The sequence below is a fragment of the Gobio gobio genome (assembly GCF_949357685.1).
Source record: "Gobio gobio genome assembly, chromosome: 18".
NCBI lineage: Eukaryota > Metazoa > Chordata > Actinopteri > Cypriniformes > Gobionidae > Gobio > Gobio gobio.
Window position 1 is genome coordinate 47,217,895 of NC_137111.1, and position 23,648 is coordinate 47,241,542.

The 23,648-nt window shown below is 39.8% G+C and overlaps 1 protein-coding gene across 1 annotated transcript in view; it reads right to left on the reverse strand.

Annotated features, from left to right (window-relative positions):
* b3galnt2 (beta-1,3-N-acetylgalactosaminyltransferase 2) overlaps positions 1 to 23,648 on the reverse strand; it is a 51,401-nt gene that overhangs the window by 12,662 nt on the left and 15,091 nt on the right. Inside the window, exons 3-7 of the mRNA XM_079843606.1 lie at positions 23,330 to 23,430; positions 9,727 to 9,920; positions 5,378 to 5,473; positions 2,332 to 2,442; positions 2,096 to 2,174 (exon numbers count right to left, since the gene is read on the reverse strand). Of these exons, the coding sequence (XP_079699732.1) occupies positions 2,096 to 2,174; positions 2,332 to 2,442; positions 5,378 to 5,473; positions 9,727 to 9,920; positions 23,330 to 23,430 (581 nt within the window). The remainder of the gene's footprint in view (positions 1 to 2,095; positions 2,175 to 2,331; positions 2,443 to 5,377; positions 5,474 to 9,726; positions 9,921 to 23,329; positions 23,431 to 23,648) is intronic.

Consider the following 23,648-nt stretch of genomic DNA (forward strand, 5'->3'; position numbering starts at 1 on the left):
GGCGTTCGGACACATGACCCAGAAGAGATTTGTTTACAAGCAGAGGAAGACGCGCGTGTCTAAGCTGTTGAATTCTACATTGATCGTGCTTTAGGTCTCGGCGTAGTTCTCAAAATGGGGCTTAAGTGTGTATTTCATGGATTCCCGAACGCTACGTCATATTCTCGCGCATGCGTCGTGGAGGCACACACGGAAGACAAGAACAAGTTGGATAAAGGTGTTATTTTGATTTTTTTTTGCGCACAAAAACTATTGTCGTTGCATCGTAAAATTATTGTAGAGCCACTGTTGTGAGATGGACTTTGTAACGACGTTTTAAGTGCCTTTCATGGATCTTGTGAGTGTAAATGTACTGAATGCCAATGGAGGCCTATCTGAAGCCTTTCTCAGCCATCAGCTTTCAACTAAAATATCTTCATTTGTGTTCCAAATATGAACGGAGGTCTGACGGGTGTCCAACGACATGAGGGTGAGTAATTAATGACATAATTTTCATTTTTGGGTGAACTAACCCTTTAACAAAGAACACATAGTCCAATCATTATCACAAAAACAATCAACACAGCAAAAGACCAAAAACTAAATCCTCCTCACACACAGTACAAAAACCCTCATTAAAACACCACCGTAATATAAAGGTTCTAGATCCTAGATCTAACAAATGCCTTGAACAACAATACACTATCTTGACCATGAATATTCTTTATCTTATTTTTCCTTGAAATATATATTGCCATTTTTGCTTGGCCGATCATAAAATTAATCAACTGCCATTTGAACATTTGATTACGATTATATCCTGATCCATAAATGAAAGCCAAGAGTGTGAAACTTTCTTTAAAACCCAAGAACAATTTTCCTAATAATACAAAAAGTGGTTCAAGCCTACTACAATGTGTGTGTGTGTGTGTGTGTGTGGTACAGTCATGTGGCAGGTCTGTGAGTTTTTCTGTGTGTGTGTGTGTGTGTGTGAGAGAGTGTGTGTGTGTGTGTGTGTGAGAGAGAGACATCATAATCCATCCATGTATTGATCATAAAAACACCAGTGTTAATTTCGTTGACGAATAATTTTCGTCAACAACCTTTTGTCACTGATGAAAACGAGACGATAACTAAATAAAAACTAGTGTTGGATGACAAAAACTATGACGAAAATCAACTGTCATTTTCGTCAACAAATAAAAACGAGATGAAAATGTTAGGGAGGGACGATTAGGGAAGAGATCGGGTCAGAACTGATGTGGAAAACACGGCGCTGTTGCTCTACACTCTCAATCCAGCTCCAGAGCGGCTCACAATCAATAACACACATTTATATCAGGCAATTGTTTATGAACTAATGCTGATGAATAATGACAATGTTTACTTTACCATGTTTATATAGTAATATGTTTTAGACGGTTGTAACAATGCATATTTAATCTCCTGAACTTGAATGAGCTCCAGCAACTGTAAGGCGCAGACATTTCAAAATAAGAGTCCTGGTGTATTTCGAGCTTGTTTATAATTAAAAGTCACGCATTATATATTTGTTTTTGGTAACACAATAAACTGTATTAAAATTAATTCCCATTTAATTCATAGTCAGGAGGAAAGACCAGTATTTGACACATATTCAATAAAGTATCAGGGTTATAATAGTTCACTAAATAAATGTTAACTGAAATTTAAATAAACAAATAAACAAACTTATTTGAAGATTTAGCTTAACATGACATACTAACTAAAACATAAATACTGAGTTATAAAAACTATATAGATGTTTTTAAAAACAAACAAAAAAGTGAATTGAGCTCTTTCGTGTATTTTTTATGTCAAAAACAAAATTGTCAAAATGTCAGTTCAAGTCGGTTATGTAATGCTTAAATGCTTAATGTATAACAATTGAACTAAACTCATTCGATTTTAGGAGACTAAATCTACTAAATCTTATGATATTTAGTCGACTAAAACTAGACTAAAACTAAAAACAATTCAGGTGACTAAAATATGACTAAAACTAAATGGCATTTTAGTCAAAAGACTATGACTAAAACTAAATAAAAATATGCTGTCAAAATGAACACTGGAAAACACAAGGCTGAATGAAACGTACCGTAAACTGTAAAAGTGAATCCTCCAGCTAAACCAGGGAAGCCCAAAGCGCTCCTGTGAGGCAGCGTGCCATCTTCAATCTGAGGGAAAACACACAATCCACTCACACTGATGAGAAGACAAACTTTGGCATTGAAAGATGGACTCGAGCCACATCTTCAGTATCTCCAACATCACTGAGACTCTTGATCTGCTACTATAACACACACTGCAATGAGAGGAAGATGTTGCTCTCACAGATCCGAACTTGAGAACCCCTCCGCCGTTATTCAGACGCACCGCTGACGTGTTGACGGACATCAGGCCGGTGGAATCCTGAGCCTCCCACAGAAGAGTTCCCTCAAAACCCTGCAGAAGACCAGAGCGTTCACACACACACACACACACACACACACACACACACACACACACACACACACACACACACACACACACACACACACACACACACACACACACACACACACACACACACACACACACACACACACACACACACACAGGTTTTTTTTGCTATCTATGTGAGGACATTCCATAGGCATAATGGTTTTTATACTTTACAAACTGTACATTCTATTCCCCTACACACACACACACACACACACACACACACACACACACACACACACACACACACACACACACACACACACACACACACACACACACACACACACACAGAAACATAGACACAACCCCTAAACCTACCCATCACACACACACAGACACACACACACACACACACACACACACCCTAAACCTACCCATCACACACACACACACACACACACACACACTACCCCTACCCCTAAACCTACCCAAAACACACACACACACACACACACACACACACACACACACACACACACACACACACACACACACACACACACTACCCCTACCCCTAAACCTACCCAACACACACACACACACACACACACACACACACACACACACACACACACACACACACACCACCCCTAAACCTACCCAACACACATAAACACACACACACCACCCCTAAACCTACCCAACACACACACACACTACCCCTACCCCTAAACCTACCCAACACACACACACACACACACACACACACACACACTACCCCTACACCAACCCAACACACACACACACACTACCCCTACCCCTAAACCTACCCAACACACACACACACACACACACACACACACACACACACACACACACACACACACACACACACACACACACACACACACACACACACACACACACACACACACTACCCCTACCCCTAAACCTACCCAACACACACACACACACACACACACACACACACACACACACACACACACACACACACACACACACACACACACACACACACACACACACACACACACACACACACACACACACACACCCCTAAACCTACCCAACACACACACACACACACACACCACCCCTAAACCTACCCAACACACACACACTACCCCTACCCCTAAACCTACCCAACACACACACACACACACACACACACACACACACACTACCCCTACACCAACCCAACACACACACACACACTACCCCTACCCCTAAACCTACCCAACACACACACACACACACACACACACACACACACACACACACACACACACACACACACACACACACACACACACACACGCACACACACACACACTACCCCTAAACCTAACCAACACACACACACACACACACACACTACCCCTACCCCTAAACCTACCCAATACACACACACACACACACACACTACCCCTACCCCTAAACCTACCCAACACACACACACTACCCCTACCCCTAAACCTACCCAACACACACACACACACACACACACACACACACACACACACACACACACATACACACACACACACACACAACCCCTAAACCTACCCAACACACACACACACACACACACACACACACACACACACACACACACACACACACACACACACACACACACACACACACACACACACACACACACACACACACACACACACACACACACACACACACACTACCCCTAAACCTACCCAACACACACACACACACACACACACACACACACACACACACACACACACACACACACACTACCCCTACCCCTAAACCTACCCAACACACACACACACACACACACACACACACACACACACACACACACACACTACCCCTACCCCTAAACCTACCCAACACACACACACACACACACACACACACACACACACACACACTACCCCTACCCCTAAACCTACCCAACACACACACACACACACACACACACACACACACACTACCCCTAAACCTAACCTACCCATCACAGGAAACATTCTGCATTTTTACATTTTTAATAAAACATTGTTTGGTATTTTGTTAAAGCTATTTCGAATATGTGGACCTCTGAAATGACAGTAGAAATGCAGTAGACATATTGCAGTAGAAATGCTTGATCCTGATTGGTCAGTCGCAACATTCCGAGGTCAGTTATTTGTCAATACTTTGTAATTATAGTATATATAATTATGTTCCCTAAAGGCACAATAGGTACGATTTTTTTATAAAAATATCCAAAAGCCACTAGAACATTATTATATATTTTGTTGACTTGTGTATTACATTATCCCAAACGTCTCCAACAATGTTTAAATCCAGAGAAATTAGCGATTTTAACCAGGACACGGCGTGTGTGTGTGTCGCCCATCAATGACATCATACCCGCGTTACCGTCGGTTTTATGTTGTAGAAAGCATGGAAACACTAAAGCCGCTTTAATATCTGATGTGTTTTATTAGACACTGTTTGGATCATTGATGGACAGAAACTGATGATTGTTCTCCAGCTCAACACAGTTAGTCTGATTGTGTAAATCTGCTGTTTAAATCTGACAGAATAAAAGCTCAGTGAAATCCAGACATCATCAAGCTACGCCTTTGTTTTGAATGAGCGACCTCTAGCGGCGAAAAATTACATATTGTGGCTTTAAACGTCCATCTTGTGTGAACTCATTCGTTCGTCTAGGCTCAAAGATGCTTGCTAGGATCTGTGTGTTTAATGAGCTCATTAAATATTTCAACTCAATCAATATTTAGTGTCTACTTATTTGCTTATGCGGTAAGTAAGTATGATCATGTCTGTTGATCAAGCTCTTCTTTTGCTGGATGATGTACATTATCCTAAACGCAGTCGTTACTGTTGGTGTTTTTCTGTAAACACTGGTGTGAATGAGGACTGAGTGTGTGTGTGTGTGTGTCACCTTGGGAAGAATGAACTGCTCCACAGGCTTGTAAAACATCCCACCCACACGTGACCCTGGACTCAGTGTGCTGAAGCGAGCGCTCACCACCGCCTCCTGCAAACACACACACACACACACACACACACACACACACACACACACACACACACACACACACACACACACACACACACACACACACACACACACACACACACACACACACACACACACACACACACACACACACACACACACACACTGGTGTAAACATGTCAGGAGAAACAACAGACCATAGTTGCACAGCTGCAAAGGCCGACACTTTTAGAATAAACACACACACACACACACTGGTGTAAACGTGTCAGGAGAAACAACAGACCATAGAATAAACACTCTTAGAATAAACTCACACACACACACACACACACACACAATGTGTGATTTCTGCTCCTCACCAGCCTCCACACGACACATCTTACAACCTTTTCCTCCTGCTGGAGCGAAGGTCATTTCATCACATCACACTTTGTGTGTTTAGTCTGAGATTCCATGGCGGTAATGAGATTTTAAGATTATAATGGCAGACTTTCAGCAAGTCTATTTTATATATCCTAAATGCATGTAAAAGTTCGGTAACGCTTTAGATTATGGCCCGGAAAGTTCTGCGTAAGTAAAGAGAATTTACAGCATAATATTCAGTAATTATAGTGTAACTATAAAGTAAGTACGTGTAGGTATAAGGGAACAATATGTAATATTGGGGGAATAAAGGGGTAACTATCAGGAAAATTAACACATTATTTATACTGTAAGTATTTTTAAATTAAGGGGTAATTATCCGTGTAGTTACAGGGTAAGTATGAATCTGCGGGCTGTAAATTAAAGTGTTGCTTGTTCCCCTCTTGTTTCGTGTAGTTACAGGGTAAGTACAATAAACAACACATACACAATCTGATATAACTCGGAAATATTTACATAAAAATAAATAAATAAATAAATAAATAAAATATAACAATTATATATATATATATGTGTGTGTGTGTGTGTGTGTGTGTGTGTGTGTGTGTGTAAAGTTTGGATATTAAGTCTCTTATGCTCATCAAGCCTGCATTATATTTAATCAAAAATACAGAAAAAAGCAGCAGCCTAAATATTGTGAAATATTATACATTGTTTTTAACTTTTTATTAATCAAAGAATCTTGAAAAGAGTATCACAGCGGGTTATATAACAGGTTATATATTTAACACTAACTGTTACTTACCATTAATGCGACTTTTGGTGCTGCATGGTTTTGTGCAGTGCTTTGTTTGTTGTCAGTTAACATCCATTTTGTCAGCTATGCAATTTGATTTATAAAATTAGACAAACCGCAGGAAATCATCGGAATCGGAACAGCTCCATCTAGTGGCTGTAGTCTTTAGCCTCTGGCCAAAAAATCCTCAGATGACGTAAAAGGACGATATTTGAATCATCAGAGGATTTTTTCCAGAAATAAAATGCATAATTCTCTCGTCTCAGGGGGATATGAGGGGGGGAAAGTACCATCATTTGAATATACTACCGGGTTTCTACTGATACAAAGCCTAATGCTAAATCACTGAAGTTACCCTTTAATGAGCGCCGCTGATCGCCTGGATCTCACAACTCCAAAAACACAAGATCATTTTTTTTAAATGGGCGCTCTCTTTAAAAATAAACCACAGATTTGAGCTTTAAACAACTACATTCTCACCTGAAAAAGTCTTAAAACTACCTTTTGTGACACAATAGTAGTATTTTTAAATTATGCAGGGTTTCTCATCACGTCACTTTACCATGTGACAGCAGTGAGCAGGCTCCTGATTGGTTAACGCGGCGCGAATTGACGCCAAAGTTAAAATTTTCAACTCGGGCGTCAGACGTGAATTCGCTTCAAATGCGTGAATGCACAAAAAGCACCACTCGCGCAAGACGCTTAATTCGTGTCAAATTCGCGCAAACTGGACGCGTGAATGAGGCGGAATTGCGTCCATCGCGCTGCGCGAAACGCGTGTAAACGCCTCCAGACGCGCGTCAACGCACCTTTCCATTGACTTAACATTGAAATCACTCGCTCCTGACGCTCTATTCGTGTTTGATGTGAACGCAGCATTATAGCTTTCAGACGCTCTCAACGCAATGACTCTTTAGCTCCGCCCACACGATACGCCCCCAGCCGATCTGTTTTTTTTTCCGGAAAGACTCGGTACAGCGTATCTTTCTTTAATAAATATAACCAAACAAAAGACTTTTCGGAGATATGAAGGATGCAATACTAATCTATAGACACTCAAGATTGACACAAGACACGTGTTTCACCCCCCCTTTAATGGCTGAAAATGAATAATTCAAATCAAGCTCAAATAAACTGCCTTACTATCAAATGTGCATTTTTTTAATGGGTCAACACGACTGTAGCTGAATGGTGATCAGTGTTATGACAGCAGCAGCTCTCGTGTGTGTGTGTTTTGATGTGGACGAAGTGTGGAAATGTGTTAGATTGTGGAATTAGGCGGCATGTGATTGCATCACACCAACGCAAGATCAGAGAGACTCCACAATCAAAGCATCCAATTCCAGCCGCGGACGGAGAAGACTTTATTAAACCGCATTTATCTCTACAGCTCGTCGGAATGAGCGATACGTCTTCTGACTTCTGTTGCACGAGAGAACATCTCCAGCACATTCATCAAATAAATGAGTAATGTCTTGCGGGATGATGAAAGCTCACCTTAAAAAGCCAGCAGGATATTTTTGGTTACTCCAGTGGCAAGAACTAATTGAAAGACTTTACAAAGTGCAATCCGAGTTTCTAAAAGAGTGTAATGCAAGAGCATTTCTATGCATATTTTACAGCAACTGGTGGGTCAGAGGTCAGGGAAGATCACATGTTACAGTCGGCTTGTTTTAAGCACAGAACACACTTCAATCCGAGTTCCCACTCGAAAATATGAAGTATTCAGTCCATTTTATCACGAAATTCAAACGATAAATGCCGTTTTGACGCTGTTTAATGTGACGACTGATCACTGTATAGGCGCGAGCGAGTGTACGCAATCATTTCTTCCAGAAGAATAAACATGAATTAATATCTTACGGTATGTTGAGGATACACACTTACTGAAACGTATCATATATGTCGTGTAATCGCTCAATCAGTGTTTCAATCGCGGAAAGACGTCAAACAGCTTATAAACAATGTAACACAGCATCATTTACCTCAGAAGTCATTCAGTGTCCACAGCTGTTAATTCACTAGAGAAATCAACTCTTTCACTAAATATATGCTCTATATTAGCCTATATAATATATATATATATATATATATATATATATATATATATATATATATATATATATATATATATATATATATATATATATATATATATATATATATATATATATATATATATATATATATATATATATATATATATATATATATATATATTAGGGCTGTCAAAAGATTAATTGCGATTAATCGCATCCAAAATAAAAGTTTGTGTTTACATAATATATGTGTGTGTACTGTGTATAACTATTATTTATATATAAAAACACACACAAGCATGTATATATTTAAGAAAATATATATTATATTTATATTTATATATAATAAAAATTATATAAATGTATATACAGTATATACATGCAAATATTTCTTAAATATATACATGAATGTGTGTGTATTTATATATAAATAATAATTATACACAGTACACACACATATATTATGTAAACACAAACTTCTATTTTGAATGCGATTAATCTTTTGACAGCCCTAATATATATATATATAAATTCTTCTTAACCTGTTAGTGATGTCTTGATTATTTAATGCTATGTTTAGATAAATCTGTCATGAAAATGACAGTCACTAAGATTAAATTTCAACAACGAACTGGAGAAAAACCCTAATTTTATAATTATATTTAGGAGTTAATGCAAAAACTGCCTTATGTGATGTTTACATATTTGCACACAATGTGTTATTTGAGTGTTGATTATTATATCTAAACATGAATATCAGCTGAATATAGACTCATAGTTTGGGCACTGTTGTTAACCTTTAATATTATATTAATGTACAAGTAAGGGCTCCCTATATAGTTTACAGCATTATCTTTAAGAAACTTTTAGTTATAATTTAATTAATTTAAGGACAGATGCATTTTTTTCAGTAAACCACTGTTTAATAAAATAAAAAGCCATTTTTTAAAGCTGCTGTACCGAACCCGTACCGAACCGTGACTTCAAAACCGAGGTGTGTACCGAACTGTCAGTTTTGTGTACCGCTACACTCCTAACACACACCGATAACCGTGAGGTTGTGGTCGTACCTCTTGGTCCACCTGGAACAGCCGCACCGTGACGTTTCCCCTGAAGTCGTGTGGCGGGCCATTGGGAAAGACGCCCAGCTGTGTGATGACCACTGAGTGAAGGACCTTAAAGTCCAGACTGACCGCAGAGACGTCGGACAGCAGCAGCCCAGAGCTGTCAGGAACACTCAGAGTGGCCATTTCCTGCCCAGACACTGAAAGCAGAGTTCAGCAATCATCAAACACCAGCAGGTACTTTAGCACACAGATATCTATTCTTTAGAGAAATAAAATCATTCATAATAATATTAATAGTAATGATGGTTTCATTTTATAATTAATTATATATAATATTTGTATTATTATTATTATTATCATTATTATTAAATAATGATTTTAATTAATTAAAATATGATTTAATATTAATAGTGAATTATTATTAAATAATATTTTAATTAAAATAATTTCTCTAATAGCAATAATTATATTATTATTAATTATGATTATTAATTTTAATATTTAAATGTTATTGTTATATTTGATGTTGCTATTGATATTAATAATATGTTTTTTTCTATCTGTCATGTATCCATCCATCCACCCACTATCTATCTATCTATCTATCTATCTATCTATCTATCTATCTATCTATCTATCTATCTATCTATCTATCTATCTATCTATCTATCTATCTATCTATCTATCTATCTATCTATCTATCTATCTATCTATCTATCATGTATCCATCCATCCACTATCTATCTATCATTCATTCATTCATTCAGTCATTCATCCATCCACTATCTATCATTCATTCATTCATTCATTCATTCATCATCTATCTATCTATCTATCTATCTATCTATCTATCTATCTATCTATCTATCTATCTATCTATCTATCTATCTATCTATCTATCTATCTATCATCCATCCATCCATCCATCCATCCATCCATCCACGTTTTGATTAAATGCAAAGACACATTCATTTTGTCATGTGACGACACACACACACACACACACACACACACACACACACACACACACACACACACACACACAATCATTAAATAACCCAATAAGCAGAAGAACGGCTAAAGATGAAGCCAGACGTCAGGAGTTTCCACAGGCGCTGCACAATAATCCAAACCTCAGCACTTTAAGAGACTCACTGCTCGGCTTAATGAGAGAGCGGCCGTTTATTCCCCTGGAGATCAATGGAAGAACAGCCGTTAATAGAGAAACGAGCCGCTCCAGCTCCTCCACGCTTCCCTCGTCCTCCAGACTGAAGCCAATTAAAGGCGGCGCAGGCGAGAGGCAGAAGCGCACAGATGTAGATCAGGAAAAGCTTTTAGAGACACACAGGATCTTCTCACATTAGCATAACGCTTCACCCATCAGCGCTAAACCACCACACTCTTCAGAACACAGACCAGCTCGAGCTGCACACCTGAGTGAGTCCCACAGCGGCTACAGGTGCACAGAGTCAACACCACCACATCCTCATCCTCATCCTCAGCCTCATCCTCATCCTCATCCTCATCCATATCCTCATCCTCATCCTCATCCTCAGCCTCATCCTCATCCTCATCCTCAGCCTCATCCTCATCCTCAGCCTCATCCTCATCCTCATCCTCAGCCTCAGCCTCATCCTCATCCTCATCCTCAGCCTCATCCTCAGCCTCATCCTCAGCCTCATCCTCAGCCTCATCCTCATCCATATCCTCATCCTCATCCATATCCTCAGCCTCATCCTCATCCATATCCTCAGCCTCAGCCTCATCCTCATCCATATCCTCAGCCTCATCCTCATCCATATCCTCAGCCTCAGCCTCATCCTCATCCATATCCTCAGCCTCATCCTCAGCCTCAGCCTCAGCTTCAGCCTCATCCTCATCCTCATCCATATCCTCAGCCTCATCCTCATCCTCATCCATATCCTCAGCCTCATCCTCAGCCTCATCCTCATCCATATCCTCAGCCTCATCCTCAGCCTCATCCTCATCCATATCCTCAGCCTCATCCTCATCCATATCCTCAGCCTCATCCTCATCCATATCCTCAGCCTCATCCTCATCCATATCCTCAGCCTCATCCTCATCCATATCCTCAGCCTCATCCTCATCCATATCCTCAGCCTCATCCTCATCCTCATCCACATCCACAGCATCATCCTCATCCTCAGCCTCAGCCTCAGCTTCAGCCTCAGCCTCATCCTCAGCCTCATCCTCATCCTCATCCTCAGCCTCAGCCTCATCCTCATCCACATCCACATCCTCATCCACATCCTCAGCCTCATCCTCTGCCTCATCCTCTGCCTCATCCACATCCTCAGCCTCATCCTCATCCACATCCTCAGCCTCATCCTCATCCACAGCCTCATCCACATCCTCATCCTCAGCCTCATCCTCAGCCTCATCCACAGCCTCATCCTCTGCCTCATCCTCTGCCTCATCCTCTGCCTCATCCACATCCTCATCCACAGCCTCATCCACATCCTCAGCCTCATCCACAGCCTCATCCTCAGCCTCATCCTCAGCCTCATCCACAGCCTCATCCTCAGCCTCATCCTCATCCTCAGCCTCATCCTCAGCCTCATCCTCAGCCTCATCCACAGCCTCATCCTCAGCCTCATCCTCAGCCTCATCCACATCCTCAGCCTCATCCACATCCTCAGCCTCAGCCTCATCCTCAGCCTCATCCTCAGCCTCATCCACAGCCTCATCCTCATCCACATCCTCAGCCTCAGCCTCATCCACAGCCTCATCCTCAGCCTCATCCACATCCTCAGCCTCATCCACATCCATATCCTCAGCCTCAGCCACATCCACATCCTCAGCCTCATCCACATCCTCAGCCTCATCCTCATCCTCAGCCTCATCCTCAGCCTCATCCACAGCCTCATCCTCAGCCTCAGCCTCATCCTCAGCCTCATCCTCAGCCTCATCCTCAGCCTCATCCTCAGCCTCATCCACATCCTCAGCCTCATCCTCATCCTCAGCCTCATCCACAGCCTCATCCTCATCCTCAGCCTCATCCACATCCTCAGCCTCATCCTCATCCTCATCCACATCCTCAGCCTCATCCTCATCCACAGCCTCATCCTCATCCTCAGCCTCATCCTCAGCCTCATCCTCAGCCTCATCCTCATCCTCATCCACATCCTCAGCCTCATCCTCATCCACAGCCTCATCCTCATCCTCAGCCTCATCCTCATCCACAGCCTCATCCTCAGCCTCATCCTCAGCCTCATCCTCATCCTCAGCCTCAGCCTCAGCCTCAGCCTCAGCCTCATCCTCAGCCTCAGCCTCATCACACTCACACACACTCTCACACACACTCTCACACACACACTCACACACACACACACTCTCACACACACTCTCACACTCACTCTCACACTCAATCACACTCACACACACTCACACACACACACACACACACACACACACTCACTCACACACACTCACACACACTCACACACACTCACTCACTCACACTCACTCACACTCACTCACACTCACTCACACTCACTCACTCACACTCACTCACTCACACTCACTCACTCACACTCACTCACACTCACTCACTCACACTCACTCACACTCACTCACACTCACTCACACTCACTCACACTCACACTCACTCACACTCACTCACACTCACTCACTCACTCACACTCACTCACTCACACTCACTCACACTCACTCACACTCACTCACACTCACACTCACACTCACTCACACTCACTCACACTCACACACACTCACTCACTCACACTCACTCACACTCACTCACACTCACTCACACTCACTCACACTCACACTCACTCACACTCACTCACACTCACACACACACACACACACACACACACACACTCACACACACTCACACACACACTCACTCACTCACACTCACACACACTCACTCACTCACACTCACTCACACTCACTCACACTCACTCACTCACACTCACTCACACTCACTCACACTCACTCACACTCACTCACACTCACACTCACACTCACTCACACTCACTCACACTCACTCACTCACTCACACTCACTCACTCACTCACTCTCTCTCTCTCTCTCTCTCTCTCTCTCTCTCTCTCTCTGAGTGCATGCTGGGAGTGAACGGAGCGTGGTGAGGGTGAGTGCATTTGTGGCTGAGTGCTAAAAAACTTTTCTATCTTCTATCTTTGTGTGTGTTTGTTTTTATGTGCTGAACTTGTTCGTTAGATCAAAGTTTAAAGGTGTTTAAACGTCTGCAACCAGCGTTGTGCTGGGAGGCATGACGAACCAAAACACAATGAGTTTTAAAGATTTAACCCGCCGCCATGCAGGGCCGGATTAACAATTTCCTGTGCCCTGGGCAACAAGACTCAAGGGCCCTCCTGCCCCTGCCCCTGCCCCAAAGCAACAATCGCAAAGTCGCTATCACCAAGAGCATATAGCCTATACTTCTATACTAACAAATCAGGCTTCTGCAATGCTCAGTGGCGATGTATGTAATAGCCTCAGCATAAAGTGCATTCAAGAGACAGAACACTAATGATGCACTAATGTTTAACATAAATTTTTACAATTAATCTTTCACAGAACTTAGTGGCTGCTACAGAGTAATTATTAAATGTTTCAATATAGCCAATCAACCTATATTTTGACTGCAACAGTGAAATAAAGCACCGCTAGGGAAGCCTTAACCTAAAACCAGAGATTTTTTATTCCTAAAATGCTACAATGTGAAATTGTGGCTATTTTTGGAATATGTTTCATAATGTCGACTAATTTCAATTCCTTTTCTCTTTTACATTTTCTTTTAGCGCTCCTGCTTAAATTTCAGACAGTGTTGACTGATTGGGTCGACGATTCCAAGCCCAAAAGCTCACTAAAACCCACCCAATTCAAGAAAAAAAAACAATTTGAACTGCCAAAATAATTTGATATAATTTTATTGCCATGTCAATCAAGGCTGATAAGCACCATTTTATCTCCTTAAAACAAATTAATGATGTAAAAATAAAAAATAAATCCCAGGAAAATGGATCAAAACAGGGCATTCAAAAACAGTCATGCATGACATGGAAAAACACATGCATCATTTTCAAATGTCAACAGTAAGAATAAACTAATTTAAGTGCAAAAAGTGCCCAATATAATCAGAATAAACAATGTAATTAGCAGGCATTTCGCACACATTACTGCACACACCACAGCCAAAATGTGTCATTCACTGATGCTGAACAATATTCCTACATCAAGAATGCGTTTACTTTTGTGCTGTGCTTTAACTTCAGATATAACTAGTAACGTTATGTCTTTCGTGAAGTACATATTTATAAAACATAACGCAGAACTTAACACAGTCAAAATGGATTAATCGTTGATTCAAACCTCTTTCAGCAGCTGTTGGGACGAGTAGAGCGCAGTCTAGACACTTTAAGAGGTGCAGATGTCCTGATCAGGCCAGTGTGCACACGATGATGCTCAGGAGTCATATAAGTTACTAGCCTATTCGATTTCAATTCAAGTCATTCAACCTCTTGGAGTTAGTTATATGTAAGAGTCTTTGAGTCACAGGTGTAATCCACGTTTTGAGAGTTGGATCCCTCTGCCGCTCATTACTGTAGATAACTTACTGTATATTTATGCCACTTTGGCATAGCGATCATTTGATATCCAGCTACAATTTCGCGCTGAAAACCTGTCATGAATGAGCGCGAGTCACGACTCCCTGCTGATCGCTGATTGGCTGAAAGTGCGTGCTCGTCAGCGACGTCAACACCAACGCCAGCTGACTCTACGCTGAACGCTGGGCCGGTGTGTGTCATGATGCACACTTGAGTTTGTTATTAACCAATTAGACTATACAATTTAGATGTTTGAAAACCACCAAACTGACCCCAAACCAACCCAAAATTTTGTCCACCTGCCCAAACCCGTTTTTAACCGCACAATACAATTCAAAACCGCCCAATCTGGCAACACTGATTTCAGAGCGTCAAGTCACGTGATTCGACTTGACAGCTCGTCCTCGCTCGCTGCACAGCAGCGCAAGAAGCTACAGACACTGTTTTTTACGTGATTTAACATATGTTGATCGAACGGGTTGCAAAAATATAATTAGGAAAGTAAGGATTGCGTTTATAACGTGATCTAACATAATATTTGACAGTGCCCAGGGCCCCTTAGATGTCCTGTGCCCCTGGGCAAGTGACCAGTTGCCCTAATGGTTAATCCGGCCCTGCCGCCATGGAGTGAAGGTGGAGTCTAAAATGAATGTGGACATAGGCGTAATTTACGGGTGGGACGGGTTGGACATGTCCCCACCACTTTTTGCCAGGCTCGATATTGTCCCCACCACTTTTTAAAAGTAATTGAAAAATAGATTACGGAAGGTGTGTATTAAAGCAAAAGCACGATCTACAAATCGTAATACATTCATTTAACAAATTTTTCCGACGGTCAGAAGCTTTTTTTTCCATTACAGATTTTTGCAAAACTTTTGCCATATTTCCTAATAGTCGATAAAAAAATATTGCGAAATGACAGCGTTTCCATTAACTGATGTTATGCGACTAAAACATTTTTTTTTCCTCACGTGATAAGCCATTCCAAAAATTATGCCACGTATGTTTTTAGGTTTATGTATATCCCATCCACCGCACGCCATTATCTTTACTGGAAGGAGACGCGTGTGTTATTCAAGCACTGATGGCAAGGAAAGCCCCTTATAGCCTACTTGAGCGGCACATACAAGGTGTTTCTCTCTCTTATCTGCTTCAAGGTCTTGATAAATTGTGGCATTTTATATTCTATTGTTTTTTTTATGAGTTTAATAAAGAACTCGTCTTCTTTCCAAACATACCGCGCCATCTGTAAAGAATGATCAACTTTTACGCCAGGTTATTGTGACGCATTGCTGCCAGCTGCCACATAGGCTACAGAGATGAGCAAAATGTTTGAAATTGCATGATGATAACTCAAAGTTTTACACTTCGTTACGGGTAACAGGTGCCATGGACCGCTCATGTTAGCATCAGTGGCATAACCGGTGCACATATATCATAACTCTATAATAGGCCTACAGTAATATATTGTATGCTATACTGTAATAGCTACATATATTCTAGAAATGTATTAAAAAGAAAGACGCTTTCAGCCTTACTCAAAGGCTGCGGAAACAGGCCAGTGGGTTCGTTACGCACGTCAATCCAGTTCTTATTTTGGTTCTTATGTATTAAATATACAGGTCATTCATTTATGAAACCTTGATCAAAATTAAAATACAATTTATAGAAAACGAAATTCACTTTAAAGAAATGATTTCTGCAAAACAACACTCAATAGAAATCATGTCTGACCCCACTCCATGCCGCCGAAAGCACCCGCGAATTCTTTAATATTTTTCATTGTTGCAGTTTTTTTTACCACTTTGTTATTTTGGCTCGGAATTTCGTTTGCTGGAAATATGAACTGAATTTATAAATTACATTTGAAATGAAAAACTTTTTGTTTAATAAACAAAATCATTTTTTAAGCGTTTGGAGTGGAGTAGGCTACATGCAAAACGTAGCCTATTTAGATTCACAGTTATGTTTAAATATTAGCCTATTATATTATTGTTTTAATTTGTATATGTTGATGATGAAAAGTGAATTGTATTTTAATTTTTATCAAGGTTTCATAAACTAATTGCCTGTAGCCTATAATACATCGGAAGCAAAATAAGAACGCCGGGAATGCATTGAACCCACTGTTTCCGCGGCAGTTGAGTAAGGCTGAAAGCGTCTTTCTTTTTATACATTTCTAGAATGTCTTAATTACAGTAGGACTTATAGATAGTTATGATATTTGTGGCTGCACCGGGGTCCGTCATTACAAGGTTAAAGTTACGCCACATGAGCGGTCCATGGCCACCTGCTCTGATAAATAAATTAATCAATAAATTAGGCTACAACAATTTCGTGCTATGGGCATTGCCACCGATACAGGCAGCGGATGAGATATTTTACGCCGAGCTTTTCAGACAAGTGTGACAAAGGCATGGGCTAAATAAATTCTCCAATATGGATACAGACATATACACACATCACTATACAACACATGTCCTTATTAGGAAAAAAAAATATGTCGTTTTAACAACATACAATCTCGTTATTACGAGAAAATGATGTCGTTTTTATGACATAAGATCTCGTTATTACTACATAGGCTAATTGAGTGAAAAAATAATATGTAGGCTATGTGGCAGAAATGCGTCTCTGTACTAAATAAACACATAGCAAAACGAGTTGTGCGGTGTCCCGGTGTCCCCACCACTTTTCAAAGCAAAGTTACGCCACTGAATGTGGAGCAGTGTTGTTTAGCGGTGGAAGAGATTGTGGGACATGATCATTTTGTCTCGGCATCGCGAATGAAAAGTGCAATTGTTTTTTTTTTTTAAACGGTTGAAAAGGCAAATGACGTTGTCCAGAGCGGCGTTGTGTTGAATGGGTCACTCGTGACGGTTTTACCTTTGAGTACCCCACCAAAAAAGTCATACTGTCCAACGTACCTCCGTTTATCAAAGATGAAATACTGGTGCAAGAGTTATGTAGGTATGGAAAACTGGTTTCCCCTATAAAGAAAATCCCTCTCGGGTGCAAGTCACCTTTAGTGAAGCATCTAGTCTCGTTCAGAAGACAGGTTTTCATGGTGCTACAAAATGGAATTGATGAGATCGATCTGGTTTTTAAATTCAAAATTGATGGGTTCGATTACACAGTGTTTGCAACATCTGACACGACAATTAAATGTTTTAGTTGTGGTAAGATCGGACACTTCGAGATTGTCCACAAAAAAAGGGGCAATATGTAAATTATATATAGCAACCATTCAATTTGTAAGTACTTGCTCATCAAGCCTGCATTTATTTAATCAAAAATACAGAAAAAACAGTAGCCTAATATTGTGAAATATTATTACATTATGTTCTTTTTAACTTTTTATTAATCAAAGAATCTTGAAAAGAGTATCACAGTTTCCTTCATTGACATTAAATCCTCATATTAGAATGATTTCTGAATGATCATGTGACACTGAAGAGTGAAGTAGCCTAAAGATGCTGAAAATCCAGCTGTGATCACAGGAATAAATTATATTTTAAATTATTTTAAAAACCATAATTGTAATAATATTTCACAATATTGCTGTGTTTTTATCAAATAAATGCAGGCTTGATGAACATAAGAGACTTCTTTCATAATGCGGCATAATATTCAAAAATGGTAATATAATAAAGTCCTTTCAAGTAACCATTTCGCCAGCCTACACTTCACATAATAGGCCTGTAGGTGCCGGTGGCATTTGGGTTTTGTTAACTTTGATAGTTTCATGAAATAGTAAACGGTGTATCAATATACATAAATGCAAGTTCACACTACTTACCATTAATGCGACTTTGGCTGCTGCTGCATGGTTTTGTGCAGATTTGTTTGTTGCCAGTTAAAATCCATTTTGTCAGTGATGCAATTTATAAAATGAGACAAACCGCAGGAAATTCGTTCCACAAACGTTAGTTCATCTGTCCATGTAATTTTCAACCGATTTATGAATAAGAACAGAAAATTACCGTTTCACATCGCCCAATGGACTTTGAAACTTGTTCTGCCAGATCACGATTAGTTGGTGTATATACATGACAAACGGGCATTGACAGTGAATTGTGTAATACTTTAAAATATATAATATATAGATTTGTAATTAAATCAACAAATTAGCTCTGATTATGGATGAAAAAAATATATTGGTTTACTTTTTTTCCCGTAAGGCCACACACTCTCTGAAAGGACCATATTCGGCTCGAGAGCAGTTTCCGAACAGTGGAAAATCAGCTGTCAATCAAAACGCACGCAACCCATAGCAACGCGTTATGGCAACGCCTCAACAGAAATTGTCCGACTTTTGAGCCGTTCGTTACTATTGTATACATTGTCACGTTATAATAATCACATTTATTTAATTAAATAATATAATTATTAAATATTAATTATTACAGTCTTCGATGTCTGAGGAACAGACTAAACATGCTGAAAACGTTTGTGTGGCAGACGGAATTGATGTGGAAGACAATGTTGATTTTGAGAAGGAAGCCAAATCTGTCTTTAAAATACCAGCTAAGAGAAAGAAAAAAAGCAGTGGAAAAACTTTTAAGCAAGTAAAGAAAGATGAGGGGGGTAGCGAGAATGTGGGATCTGACAGTGATGGAGATTCCTCTGATTCAAATGTGTCTCAGTGTTCAAATCTTGACTTGATCTGTTTGTATACAGCTGATGACATTAGTACATTTCTGCAAGAGACAAAGGGATTGAAAGGAGTGCAAGTTGAAGATTTTTTCCCTGACCATAAAACAATACTAAAGCCTAAAGATGAAGAGCTTGTCAACTTCTAAAAATCTGCCAAAAATTATTTTTTGCCAGCTCTTCTTATAATTTTTGTTCAGGTCTTTAAAATAAATATGACAAATTTTAAAATCGGAACTTTAAAATTAAATGGTGCCAGAGATGGTCATAAAAGAATGATGCTATTTGAGTCTTGTAGACAAAAGCAAATTGATATTCTGTTTCTGCAAGAAACACATAGTGATTTTAAAAATGAGACTGACTGGAGAAGAGAATGGGATGGACAGATTGTCCTGAGTCACAATTCTTCTACTAGTGGAGGTGTGGCTGTTTTGTTTTCAAAGCATTTTTTACCTTTGTCTTTTGAAGTTGAGGAAATAATTGGTGGTCGATTTTTAAAGATCAAAGTGAAATTTGAGAAAACCACAATGGTGCTTTTACATTTATATGCACCTACAAAAAGGGTTAGAAAGAGTTATTTTCTTAGATAAGGTGGATGCTGTTTTGAAAGAGTTAAATCCAGAAGCATGTTATTTTTAGGTGGAGATTTTAATTGTACTGCTAATGACAAGTTGGATAGGAATCATTTAGAACCACACGCTGCTTCTCAGAAAATACTTATACAGCTCATTGAAACTCATGATTTATGTGATGTGTTTAGAAGTATGAATAAAGATGTTAGACAGTATACTTGGGCTCATAGTACTGAACATACCATCTCTTTGGCACGACTTGACAGAATTTATAGTGTTCAGCACCAACGTAATCTTTTTTAATTTTGTAAAATTATTCCAGTGGGATTTTCTGATCACAGTTTAGTTCTGTGCAGTGTTTTAACCAAGTGTCTTAAATATAAAAGTGCATACTGGACTTTTAATACTTCATTGTTAAATGATAAACAATTTATAGATAACTTAAAAAAATTGGGGGAAACTTTTAAGAAGCAAAAGCATTTCTACACTTCTTTACTGCAATGGTGGGACTGTGGAAAAGTTCTTATTAAAGACTTTTGTCAAAAGTACACTGTTACTCGAGACATAGCCCAGTTAATGAAGACTCTAGAAACAGAAATTATTTTTCTGCAGGATTTATTAGCATCTAAAAAAAATAGAAAACATATTGACGACTTGAAGGGAAAAAAAGCCATTTTGTTAGACCTCTTGGGAGTTAAAGCACAGGGAGCTTTAGTCCGTTCACGGTTCCAAACTGTAACACAAATGGATGCTCCCTCAAAATTCTTTTTTAATTTAGAAATGAAAAAAGGTCAAAGTAAAATGTTGCACACGTTACGTTCAGCTACAGGGCAAGAACTAACTGAGCCTGCTGACATACGTAGTCGTGCTGTAGATTTTGTCTCAGACCTTTATAAATCTGAACTGAGGGAATGGGGTGCAGATGCTGATAGTTTCTTTCAAGGACTGCCAAAGGTGGATGAAGAGTCCAACAATGAACTACAACAGACTCTGTCACTAAAAGAGCTTTATACTGCCATGATGAGCATGGAAAATGTTAAATCTCCAGGAATTGACGGGTTACCTGTTGAGTTTTACAAGACTCTATGGCCCGTCATTGGAGAAGATCTGCTGACAGTTCTTAATGACAGTCTGGAAAGAGGACTATTACCTCTAAGCTGCAGGAGAGCAGTCATCACACTGTTACCTAAGAAAGGTGATCTTCAGTGTATCAGCAATTGGCGCCCTGTTTCGCTCTTATGTTCAGAATACAACATTTTGTCTAAAAGTTTGGCTACAAGACTTAGTAAAGTTTTAAGTAAGTTAATACATTCTGACCAGTCTTATTGTATTCCTAACAGGTCTATTTTTGATAATATTGCTTTAATTCGAGATGTTTTAGATGCTTCTAAACTTCTGGGCCCATATTCATAAAGCTTCTAAGAGTCCTCTCAGAAAACTCCTAATTTAGCTTAAAAACTTTTACGTAGGAGTCTTAGCTTAAGAGCTATTCGGGACCGATCTGAGAGCAACTCTGAGCAAGGAGAAAACAAAAACTTGTATCTTAGTGAAGAGGCGGGGCTGACCCCGTTCCTACACATGACACAGTCTTTTGAAGACTGTGATTGGCTGGTTGTCCAAAAAGGGGAAAAAAGGAGCGCTTTTAAGTATAGGGTCTATTCTAAGCCTTCACTTTAAAATTACAAGCGCAAATCGTCCTATTTTACCGTTCTCTCTCACTCACACAGACACATTATATATGTACACTGAAAAAAATGATTATGGCCCGATTAAATTAAGCATAATTAATTTGTGCTCGTTTAAATAATTTAAATGTAGTTTTTTTTATTTTAATTTGAAAAAATGAATTTGTTTTATGGGAATCGCATGTGTTTTTGTTTAAATTGAGATCAAATAAATTGATTGCGACCACTTACGATAAATTTTTTTAGTAAATTCAACAAATAATTTTTTTCAGTGTATATAAATCCTTGTATTATTTACCATGCTGTTAATTTCCTATAAGGTATTTGATTGGCTTAGAACTATAAACATTGTTCCACTCTTTCCAATTAAACTGATTGCTGGCATGTCTATTTAATTGGTGGTTTGAAAGTTGGGTTTAATGCAACAAACATGATCCCTGCACGCTCATTTTTCTCACACTCACATCGGGAGAAGTGCCCATACAAGGAATTCCGCCCTTTATGATGTCATACAGGGCCATACTCGAAAAAAACTGTCTGAAACTTGTTTGAATCCTGAAGTAGTGTATTTGGCACAGAAATACTCAGTTAAACTTGTTTTCTTTTGAAACGTTGTCCATTTGTTTATCATGAGAATAAACTCTTTAACAGTGTTAATGAGTGCAGCTTAAGACACCGCCTTTAAAATTCTCTTTTGTGTTCCACAGGAAAAAAAGTAACAAGTTTGAATTTTCGGAATTTTCATTTTCAAATTTAAAAAAGTGAGAATTCTGAAAATTCGAACTCGTTTTTTCCCCTCCAAAACGGACCATGAAGAAGGCTAAATCATAAAAATGCAGAATGTTATTACAGGATGTTCTAATGAAATCAGCGGGAAGCCAAAACATGCTGACTACTGAGAAGAGAACCCAAGTGTGCACTATGGCCTCATACCGCGAGGAGTACAGATGCATGTGCGAGTAGGGGGTCTGTAAAATAAAAAAGTCCAGTGTTGAAGGGAGGAAACGAGGCAGAAAAGCCAAAACTGCAGTGAACTGAGGAAGACAGCAGGAGTGTGAGTGAAGACGAGTGCTGTACTGACCTGTGTCCGTGAGGTTCAGAAGAGAGCAGGAGAACGGGTCTTCCCGATCCTCCTCCGGAACAGCACAGCCATGCTCACCCACGATGAACTTCACCATCACCCTTTCAAAGAAAATCACAGATCAATGCAGGATTCTGTAGTAAAACCCCTCAGTTGTGACTAGCTAGTGGGATGGATGGAATGACAGCGATGGATGGATGGATGAATGAATGAATGGATGGAATGACAGCGATGGATGGATGGATGAATGAATGGATGGAATGACAGCGATGGATGGATGGATGAATGAATGGATGGAATGACAGCGATGGATGGATGG